The sequence below is a fragment of the Prunus avium genome, chromosome 8 (genome assembly GCF_965620075.1).
Source record: "Prunus avium chromosome 8, drPruAviu1.hap1.1, whole genome shotgun sequence".
Taxonomy (NCBI): domain Eukaryota; kingdom Viridiplantae; phylum Streptophyta; class Magnoliopsida; order Rosales; family Rosaceae; genus Prunus; species Prunus avium.
Genome location: NC_142291.1, coordinates 28499359 through 28510488, shown reverse-complemented (window position 1 = coordinate 28510488; position 11130 = coordinate 28499359). Strand labels below are relative to the sequence as shown.

General features: G+C 36.9%; 2 protein-coding genes across 3 annotated transcripts; both read right to left on the bottom strand.

Annotated features, from left to right (window-relative positions):
* Positions 1 to 244: 244 nt before the first annotated feature.
* LOC148292472 (LOW protein: PPR containing-like protein) lies at positions 245 to 2455 on the bottom strand. The gene has a single exon (XM_088245622.1). The coding sequence runs from the start codon at positions 2299 to 2301 to the stop codon at positions 289 to 291; it is 2013 nt and encodes a 670-aa protein (XP_088101748.1). The 5' UTR covers positions 2302 to 2455; the 3' UTR covers positions 245 to 288.
* A 548-nt stretch (positions 2456 to 3003) lies between these two features.
* On the bottom strand, positions 3004 to 7484 carry LOC110744791 (pfkB-like carbohydrate kinase family protein). 2 transcript variants are annotated; one of them, XM_088245623.1, is made up of 9 exons: positions 7140 to 7484; positions 6868 to 6996; positions 6172 to 6317; positions 5647 to 5694; positions 5296 to 5393; positions 5053 to 5167; positions 4861 to 4943; positions 3828 to 4392; positions 3004 to 3312 (listed from the first exon to the last, which is right to left on the bottom strand). In XM_088245623.1, the coding sequence occupies exons 2-9, from the start codon at positions 6915 to 6917 to the stop codon at positions 3254 to 3256; spliced, it is 1164 nt and encodes a 387-aa protein (XP_088101749.1). In that variant the 5' UTR covers positions 6918 to 6996; positions 7140 to 7484; the 3' UTR covers positions 3004 to 3253. The 2 variants fall into 2 exon arrangements, with proteins under 2 accessions (XP_088101749.1, XP_021800499.2); XM_021944807.2 differs by having other exon boundaries at positions 6172 to 6274; positions 7140 to 7476.
* Between the last annotated feature and the right edge of the window lie 3646 nt (positions 7485 to 11130).

Sequence of the window (11130 nt, the reverse complement as noted above, 5' to 3'; positions counted from 1 at the left end):
ATTTTTTATGAAAATTCAAGATTTTTATAATAAAAGCGCTTTTGTTAGAAGCGCTTATGAGCAGAAGTACTTCCTAGAGAAGCATTCCCAAACGAGCCCTTAATTGCCTAGAATTACCACCGCATTAATTGACATTAGTGATTGTGGTAGACATCTTGTTGTGCGATAACACTCCAAAACCTTGTCACTGATGGACTACGCAATCGGCACACACACAAAACCACTTGAGAATAAACTAGATGTGTTGTGTTGAGATGATGAAATTCAAATTATGACCCTCAATTCTGCTCAAGATATCTGATACAATTCTTCAGCCAATAAGGCTAAGGTAAAATTTATAGCCTCTGTTCTTGGGTGAGTTTTGTCACCAGAAATAAATATATGAACTCCATTTTCCACGTATAACCAACTGCAACCAGCAGCCTTCTTGGCCTCCTTCCCTTTCATCTTCTTCCTTATTCTGCAAACCTCATCCCAATTTCTCTCTGCAGCATATAAATTAGCCAACTGTACATACCGATCACCAATGTCTCCTTCAAGTTTTAATAGCCTCTCCTCTGCCTCTCTAGCAAGTATGGTATTTCCATTTACTCTACAAGCATTCAAGAATGCCCCCCATATAATGGTGTCTGATTCTATAGGAATCTTTCTCATCAATTCTTTTGCCTTGTCAAGCTGGTTAGCCCTCCCGTACAAATCAATCATACAAGCATAGTGCTCAATTTCGGGCAATACATTGTAATCCTTTTTCATGGAGTAGAAGAACTGCTCACCCAATTCCACCAAACAAGAGTGTCGACAAGCTGATAGAATTGCTAAAAAGGTGACTACATCAGGTTTAATACCTCGCTCCAACATTTCATTGAAGATCTGGATAGCTTTATTTTCAAGCCCATGATGAGCATAACCAGCTAACATCACATTGTAAAGGATTATATCCCTGTCAGAGCCTCTCTTGAAAAGGCTTTCTGCGTAGGTAATACTCCCAGATTTTGAGTACATATCAACCAAAGCACTAAACAACTTCTTATCCACTTCGATCCTGCTCCTTAAGATGTACGCATGAATCTGCTTACCAGGATCCAGGGCAGCTTTTATTGCGCAGGCACCAAGAACACTGATGAGAATTGCAGCATCAGGAACTATTGATTCCTTCGCCCTGAACTCACTTAAAAGTTCAAATACAGCTTCGCATTTCTGTGATTTGAGATATCCAGAAAACAAAGCTGTCCATACAACAGTGCTCTTTTCAGCCAATGAATCAAAAAGTCTCCGTGCTTCTACTAGGTTACCATGAAAGGCATGGCCCATAATCATTGACGTGACCGAGAAGGAATTTTCAAACCCCATTGCTGCGTGAACTGACTTTGCATACTTCATATTGCCACACTTACAGTAGACATCAACAATTCCACTGAGTATAAATGAATTCGAAGTCATCCCATTCTTCAACACCCAAGCATGGACTTCCCTTCCATGTTTGAAGCTCCTCAGGCCGGAGCAAGCACTTAAAACACTAGCAAAAGTGTGCTCATTCCGCCTAAATCCATTCTCCGCCATACGGACAAACAGATCGAGTGCTTCTTCTTCAAAACCATTCTGGGCATACCCTGCAATCAATGTGTTCCAAGACACATTATCAGTCAGCTCCGGTTCTGTCCAAAATAGATTAACTGCCACTTCCAATTTTCCTTCTCTGCAACAAGCTGCCACCATTGCATTCTTTGAAACCAAGTCAACCACCTCTCTATGTCCACTAAAAACCCACCACGCTTCTTGAAAATATCCACACTTAGAATACATATCAATAAGTGAGCTCACCGCGAACCCACTTGAATCATTGGCAGTTTTCACCATAAACGAATGCAACTCCCTTCCATAAGACACCACTTCTAACTTTGCAGTCAAGTTCAGCATCGTTGTGAGACTAATCTCATCAATTCTAATCCCATAATCCAGTGACTTCATTTCACTGAATAGCTCAAGTGCACAATCCTCATACCCGTCTGCGCTGACGTAACCAGATAACAGTGAATTATAGGTGACCAAATCCTTGTACGAAGCAGAGTCAAATAACTGGCGGGCTCGCTTCAAGTTTTGTGCTTTTATGTGAGCGGATATAATGGCATTCCAAGAGAAGACGTTTCGTTGGGGCATTTCGTCGAACAGTTTCTGGGCTTCTCGTAAAAGGCCATTTCTGGAGTACAAGTGTATGAGTTGATTGGAAGTGAAAATGGTTAGCGGAAAACCGGCTTTTATGGCTTGAACGTGATATATAAGACCGTCTTTTAGAAACTGCATTTATATACAATTTGCTTATCCCTGTCCCTCTGCTTTGATGGCGTTCTCTGAACGAAAAAATATCAGAAAGAAAATTATAAGCGCGTTTGCGCGGAAAGGCGGTAAAGACAAAGCGAACCCATTTCAAACGTAACTTCGTCTTTTGAATTGAAGGTGCCAAAAACCATTCGCTACTCATACGACATCAACAATGACGTCGTTAGGGGAGTGCGTGGGTGCTAATATAATATGTACCAAAACGAGGTCCTTTTTTTTTTTTTTTTTTTTCATTATTAATTTTTTTTTTTATGTGTAGTATTATTATTCAATAATATTTGAAGAACACATATACCCTATGTGAATTATACTTTATTATTAAATAGCTTGTAAGAAAATAAATAAAGGTGCATTAAGCGTGAAGAATATGCATGTACATTACGTTTGATTTTTAAAAAACTTGTAGTGTATGAAAAACAGAAGTATTTGAAAAAAAAATTACATACGTATGTGTATAATACACAAATTTAGAAACTAGAGCAAAGATGCATATATTTTTTGTTGATGCTGGCCAAAACCAATATTATTTTCATATTTCAGTAGATAGCAAATAAAGAAATATCTGAAAAAGGCAAGACTGTTATGCAGTTCATTGAAATTTCATGTTGGTATAATGGTAATGCTATACAGTTAAAATGGTAAGTATATTCTTGTTGTGCAGTGAAATTTCATGTAAAGTTCATTGAAATTTCCAATTACTCAGACAAGCATAAGCCTTGCTTCCGTCATCCAACTCTGACAATAGTAAACAACTTCACAATATGCTGAATCAGATAATGAAATGATGTCTCCTTGACAACTTTAATGTATGAAGAACATTAGCAGAAAACAAAGATTGGCATGGTTCCTCAAGTGAAAGTTTCCCTCTGATTTACAACAATCTAACTGATTCAGCTTGATTCGCAGTTCCATGGTTTTACGGCATTGATTGATGGAACACAACTTTGGCAGCCGAGTATACCGACCTTGCATCATCTGCATGGAAAATAATTACACAACAATCAATATATAGAGCCTTGCGTCAAATAGTGGAATCTCTTTCATTCATGTCAAACCACCAGAAGTTACAATGGTTTTGCCTATCCCAAAAGACGATAATATTTGTGAAAATTAAGTAGACACTATAATGTGGATGTCCCTCAGAAATGGGTTCACAAATATTTTCTTTTCTAACTTGTTAACATCAGACAAATAAGGCTGTGTGTGTGTGTGGTAACTAGGTTTACTAATTACCATTCTGTGTGATCTCAAGCATCACATTTTGGAGTACAGGATATTTCAGTGATTTCACAATAACTCGAAATTCTGCAACTAGGCCATCTTAGTTGTCTAATGCTCTGCAGTAATCACATGCACCGAATGGTATGGGGCAAATATTAACACTCATGCAATTTCACACACACTTTATTTCCTTTTTATGCAAAATATACTACCAGATGGGGTTAAGTAGGAAACCTAGCTATATGCAAAATATACGTTCAAACTCGTACCTGCAATTGCAGCCAAATTAAATACAGAAGGCACATTGGTCTCTCCCTCAACTGCAGCTTTGGAAGCTGCAATACCAACTGCCAGACTTTGCATCACATCTAAACCTGCACAAATAGAAGCGATAGTTCCCCCAACCAAGCAATCACCAGCCCCTGTAAGCCTCACCACTGATGCAGGAAGTGCAGGAAAATGCACAGCAAAGAGAAACGAGCTTCCCTCAGAATCCAGAGGACTTGAGAACAGATTTGAAGGACAACTTGCAGTTACGGTATTGAATAATTCCCCATTGGAAACAAAAGGTTTGATTCCCTCACAACCAATTCTCATGAAGCTTGGTCCTCCTCTCGAACATAAGAACACTCCATCTGAACCAACTGTCACAACAACTATTTTAATACCCTTCTCTAGCAAAACCCAGACTGCAGGTTTTAGCAAATGGAACAAGGTTTCTGTTGAACATTTCTTTCTGCTATTGTTCCTTTCAATCGGACGATACACATTTCCACCAGACAAATTATTTGCCATGGCAACAAGTTCATCTTCATTGGGTGAAGCAAAAGTTACCTGTACATAATAACCAGCATGTTAGTTGCAAATGAGGATAAAAAAGAAACCCTGGAAATATAAAGACTACATCAGGGTCAAGCATATAACTGTTTTTATTAGTTACCCTTAAATAGTTTTTTCTTTAAATAGTAATGCATGTTTTGATTAAAGATGGCAAGGGGTTGAACCCAAGTAACTTACAAACAACAACATGATTATACAATGAGATCCATCTCTGTAAAATTTTATTATATATTAATTCCTGTACATGTAAAGGGAGGCCGTAAGGTAACCAGTTCCTTTTTTTCCATAACCCCTCATCCCAGGCAGAAAAACATACCAAAAAAAGGATAAGAACACGTAGCTACTCATCAACTACAACTAGAATCATAAAAAGAGCGTAACCCGTTCTACGAGTGACCTGGATCTAACATTTAAGAAGAATTAATAGCAATGTGGACATAAGAGCAAAAGGACAACACTCACATACTTGACAACTGAACTGATTCTTCGAGATTTTGCTACTGATACAGGTTCAAACCACACCGGAATTTCGCATTCTGCTGCCACTGAAATAAACCCAAAATAAGAGAAGAAAATTGAGAATTGAGTAAAAGATACTGAGAGAGGGAGAGAGGGGGAGAGAGAGAGAGATCTAAAGTAAAATGTAATAAATACACTGGCAAGAAGCTTTTAGAGCAGAAAGAGTCAGGTTTGCATCAATCATCAACACTGGAGCAGAGCGTATATTATATTTGAACTGCTGGATCCACTCAGGTGTTAGAAATTTTTCCTGTTCCAGGGTCATCATGTAAGCATTAAATGTTCTGAACATGCCATTCTTAACTTAAGCTTTGTTTATGTTTTCAATTTAACAACTCTCATAAATAAACAAATTTCTTTTATCGAACTTGAACTTACGATAGCTTCTACACTTGCAACAGCAGCAGCCAACTCCCCACTAACATCAAGTACATTGCACACAACAGGAGTCTCAATGTTTTGGTGCTTCCAAATCCCTAATCCAAAACCATCATAACATATTAATACACGAGTACGAATTGTGCTGAGATGCTTTAATAATTTCAAGATAAAGGAAAAATGACTAAATTTTGATTGTAAATTATCCCTGACAGACACACCGAAAGATAAGTCAAACTGACTAAATTTTGGTTGTAAATAGAGTATCTAAAACCTTATTGCAATCTGGAGTTATAACTATAATCAAAAGTCACCGAAGATGAAAGGTAAATTGCAAACATAATAGATGACCTTCAGTAGATAGCCCAGAAGACTTCCAGTGCTCCAACAATAAGTTTCCTAATGAAAAAGAAAATATGTGTAACTTGTCAGTTTCACAAGTCATATGTGCTGTACAAAAATTGTGATTATGTTGCAAACACAATTCAGATAAAAATATATTAGAAAAACAGTCAAAGCCTAGTGAATAAGCCTGACAAGGAACAAATAGAGATGTTTTGAGATTCATGTGTTAAGATTATGGTTATCAATCGTAACATCAGATTTGGACTATGGAGTGATTACAATGAACACTGCAATTTGAAGTATGTTCATATTGCTACTCAAATCACTGGAAACCTGGCATCCCAACATTATGATATATCAAAAAGTATCCCAGCCCCAAAAGCATTACTTGATATTTTCCAACTAAGCATCCAAACAATTCTTATCAATTTTACAAAGTACTATTGATGATGAAACCTGCATGGCTCTTGTGGTTGTGGAGGTTGGCAAGCAGTAATTGTAATGATAAACAAAAAAAGGTCAGAAGACCACCTGGCATGTCAAGCCCCAAGGCACTAATCATGAATGGCTTTGCTCCTAGCTTTGATATGCACTCAGCAACATTCCTTGCTACCCCTCCTAGTACATAGCTGACCTGAGTAGATGATTCCCATAGATACGCACACGCAAATAAATATCTAATAAAAGAACAATCTTACTGTGTTAGCAGTGAAAACCAATTTTCCATCATTTCAAACATAAACTTCAAGGTACAATTATTTAAACTCAGCCCTTGACGGTACAAGAATTTGAAATGTCAAAATACTGCAAATAAATATCTAATAAAAGAAAATGAACTCCCAATTTACAGCCCTGCTGAAGACTCTCACTGTTAGCAGTGAAAACCAATTCTTCATCATCTCAAAGTATAAACTTCAATCTACAATTCTGAAAATTGGGGGTACTAAAATTTGAAGTCTCAACATACTCAAACAAACTCACATGAAAACTACCATTTTCCATGTGGGCATAATTCATTAGCCATTTTATATTCTAAACTAAGAGAATTGGAGCAGAAGAACTTTTCCAGAAGCTTGAAATTGCTTAGCATAGTGGAATCTAAAATACCAAATTGAATTAACTTACCAGACACAAAAGAGTACAATGACAATTTTGGACATACAATTCCAATTCACCTAATAGAAAAACTTCATATGAAAAGTTTGTGGGGAAGAAAATTAAACTTACCTTACCTGGAGTAGTGGTTCTGGGATTGGCAGGGATAGAAGGTGTGGCATGAATGTCCAACACCATTCCTCCTATCACCACAGGCTCTGCCTCCTCACTCTTCACTTGCCCATTATTTAATAACAGCACCTTGTAGTAGTTAAAAATCAAACTTTATCAAATACAGCATATTTTCTTTTTCCACCAAGCTTCTCAGTACATAGTGCAAAAGATAACCCAACAAAAAATAAAAGAAGAAAAATGGAAAAAGATTGTGGATGAATCAATCTCACCTGCTGCAGACCGTGATTAGCTTGAGGTGGTAATACAAGGTGACGAGAAATACAATCCAATCGCCTCCGTGCACTCTTCTCCATTGTCGTCGTCTGGTTTACAAGTACAGCTTCTGAATCCTGCTCTCAGTGAAGACTTCACGGAGACATAATAGTTCTTGGGCTCTTGCTCTGGTCAAAATCCTACTGGATAGTTTTAGTTGAAGCGCATAAGGTTGATCATGGCCTTGACAAGATTGGGCTGAACTGTGTTTATATGTATGGGCTAAGTTTGCTGTTGTTCGAGTCTTGAGCGTGGATCATCTCACACACACAAATTTGATCACTACACCCTAGCATGGCATCTGAAAATTTTCCCAACTTTTCAATTTTGACCCTTTCATTGATGTTTCTGAAAACTTCATAAGTAGTAACAAAAAATTTCAAAAATGCCAAAAATAAAATTGTCATTGTTCTCATCTCATACATCTTCGTCGAGTATAGCGAGTAAATTTTTCAGCGTGAATGGCAAGGCTCTTTATTATTTGACAACATATTTTAGGATTTGTTTGGAATTGCTGTTTTAGGAAGTACCTTTGCTCATAATCACCTTTATTTTTAAAACGTTAAAATTTTTATAAAAAAATCTAAGTTTTTTCTAAAGAAACACATGCTATGTGAAGCAGGTGCTATGACCCAGAAACACTTTTAAATATTTCTATCAAACATTATCAAAAATGCTTTTTAATGTCATAAAGCGCCTTTAAGTGTTTCATAATCACTCCTAAACAGGAAATTAGATATATAATTAGTTAGGCCTTTATTAGACACGTATTGTAAGAAATGAGCTTATCATGAAAGTTAGAGGAGCCAAATTCGAATCACATGTCCTCCAATACTCAAAAGAATAAAGAAAAAAAAAAGAGCTCGTGAGTCATCTTAGAGAATATTGGCCTCAAGTCAAGGTTAGGATGAGGCAAAATCTGAAGTCATGATATTAGGCACATGAACAAGTAAAGTAATATAAACAAAAGGAAAAAAAAATGTTGGCCGTTAATCCCTTTTTGAAATTGTCCAAATACACAATCCAGAAGGCCCTCCTCCATTTGAGACAATAACAGTAGAGCCGGTTATCCACATTGACCACCACCTAGCGCTTATCCAACCGCCCACCTACCGCTAGCCTATCCTTCTTTTTTGGCCACCTTGTAAACAGTACATGCATGCATTTCCACATGTTTCACTTCTTTATATTCTTACCTTTTAAGAGACTTTTGTTCATAATTAAGAAAATTTGAGAACATCTTCTTCACGCCACTATTTAGGACGGTCTTCCACTTATCTTGATAAGTACGTGGGGAGTTTTATTAGACACTCATCTTTCTTAATACAATTACTAATCGTATACTAATCATGCTACACCAATCTAGAAAAAGTCTGAATCATGAGCAGAAATGGTCCTACGTTTATGCTAACATGGGCTATAACCCGGGTGACTTGATATTTTATAGTCCAATATTAATACTCAATCCACCAAAGCACACCTCCACACACCCCATCCCAGTGATCCCACCCATAGAAAATCTTTTTTTTTTCTTTTTTCTCTTTAGTTAATTAATATTTATTACTCAGCATTTTTCAGAAAACACACATTCCTAGAGAACATCCTTTACTTTTTGTCCAAAAAAAAAACCTTTACCTTTTCTAGTGTACATAAAACGTCAATTCATTATTTTTTTTTATAATAAAATTTGGCTACTTCTTCTCATTTTTATTTTCCAAGTTGGCTTAGTTGGATTAAATTGGTTTAGTTTTTTTCTTCTTCTTCTTTTGTAATGGATAATAACTGCTTTCAATTCTTTTCCTTTCATGGAGAAGTTTATCATGTAATTGCTAATTGACCTTAAAATTCATACTTCAATGAAATTCACTCGTACCGTCAAGTTTTTTAGGTTTGTATGTAAGATAAATTTAACTCACCCTATTTTCAAATCTTGAATCCATCCCTGATCATGAGATCGAAAATAGATAAACCTTGAAACTTTTAGCTTATAACTTCTCACCTACCAAATTATTTTGATTACATTCACTTAATAAAATATAAAAATCAAAGTAGCAAGGCACCAACCCAACCCATAAAGTCCATCTACTCAAGTGGAATACCATATTTGATGAATATTGGCATTTGAATTTCGAAATGATAAAGTGGGGTTCTGCTGAAATTTTTTGCAAACTTCAGTATGATGCTACTAAAAACCATTAACATTTTCAGTTTGTGTAGCAGTGTCGTGTTGTTGATGCCCTTTTTGTTCCATGCTCCTTTTTGGGAATGGAGCAGGAAAAGAGAGGAGGTTGAGTCAACACCAATGCCCCGATTGGATCTCTGGCTCATGAGAGGATTGTTTAATTTTGGACAAAAATTGAAAGTTGGATCATGTTGAAAATGGTAGGAGAGCAAGGGTTGAGCCCTGGCAACCTTCTTCTTCTGGCCCGATTCATAGTTTGTGTAGACGTACCACTATTAGGGATGAGACAAGCCCAATAGACATGGTATATGTGATGTAAAATGTTTTGTTCGATGGATTTGCGCTTGTTCGGGAGCTCTGATAAAGCCATTGTGCTCCAAGGGGGGTACTGGCTCGGATGAGTTCTTTTCTATGCCTCAATTAAGAGGACTTCAATATTCCTTCAATTGTGCGTCTATGGCTTGGGAGGTACGAACGATACCTAGCCAAACAAAAAAACCAATGTTGTTGTCAATGTTCCCTTGATTGGGTTCAAAAACCTCATTCGGGCCTAAGATAACCCTAGATTAGGTTAAGACATAGTGAATTCAGGCCTAAGTAAACCCTTATTTTCGGGCTAAGAAAGCCCTATTTGGACCTAAAAACCCTTCTTTTGGGCATGTCTAGCAATGAATAGTTATATTACTCTGAAAAGTAAAGATTCAAATATAAAGTGCAGGAAAGTAAATTACTGGAAAGTAAGGTGCGGGAAAGATAAATGGCAGGAATGTAAAGTGCGAGTAAGGTTAATTGCAGAGGAAGTAAAAGTTCTAGAAACTGGAGATTTCTCTATCCATCCCAGGCATGATAACAAATTAAGACAAAAGTTAAAGATTTCTCCATTTAGCTGTTTTAAAGAACAAGTTACAGTAATGAAGAGATTGGAGATTTCTCTATCCAATCCGTTACAAGTTTTAGCTGTTTAGAAGGAAGCTAGCCTAATTGTTAGTTAAGTGCAGGAGTTCTCAACTGGTTATCTAAGTAGTAAGTTGGCTATTTGAAAAGATTGAAGTTTGTTCAAGTGTTTAAGAGACGTTGCGTTTGATTTTGGAGAGAGAGTCCTCGAGTGCTGTTGTTGAGCCTCTATATTTATAGGAAAAATATTCCAACAATGACGGTGGTGGGTGAAGGATAAAACTTGAGTGTTGTCCAATGTCAGTTGTAGACCTGCCCTCGTAAGTTGATCCACGAGTAGGAGAAAAAATATCTTAGATGAAGATACTAGTTTCGAGGGATGTTCCTTTGATTTGCGTTCCTTTTGTAGTTGGAAAACCAGTCGGAAGACGACTCCTCTTGGTTTTGGCATCAGTCAGCCATCTTACTTCCTTGCTAAGAGAGACAGCAATCAAGTCGCTCTTAATGGTGAAAACCCATTTTCAACAGGTTATGTGGGTCAACTTGGTAACGGCTCCTCACTCATTGACTTTAGTGTGCGTTAAGACTGAGATATTTTGAGATATATGCCTTTTGAGTGAATTTAAACCAAGCAGTGGCCCAAACATAAAATCAAATGTCCTTTTTGTTGGTTTTGAAAGAATGAAAGTGAGCTTGGGTCGAATGTAATTTTAATATTTAAAAAATAAATCAACTTTGGTCCGTTTTTCAAATATGGTACAAACACGTGTAACTTGGTTAGCAAACTTAAATGTATTCTCCAATGTTCAGTTTTGGTGCATCGAATGAAAGCACAAACAACCGGATTTATAAATCATAAAAACTTCAACAAA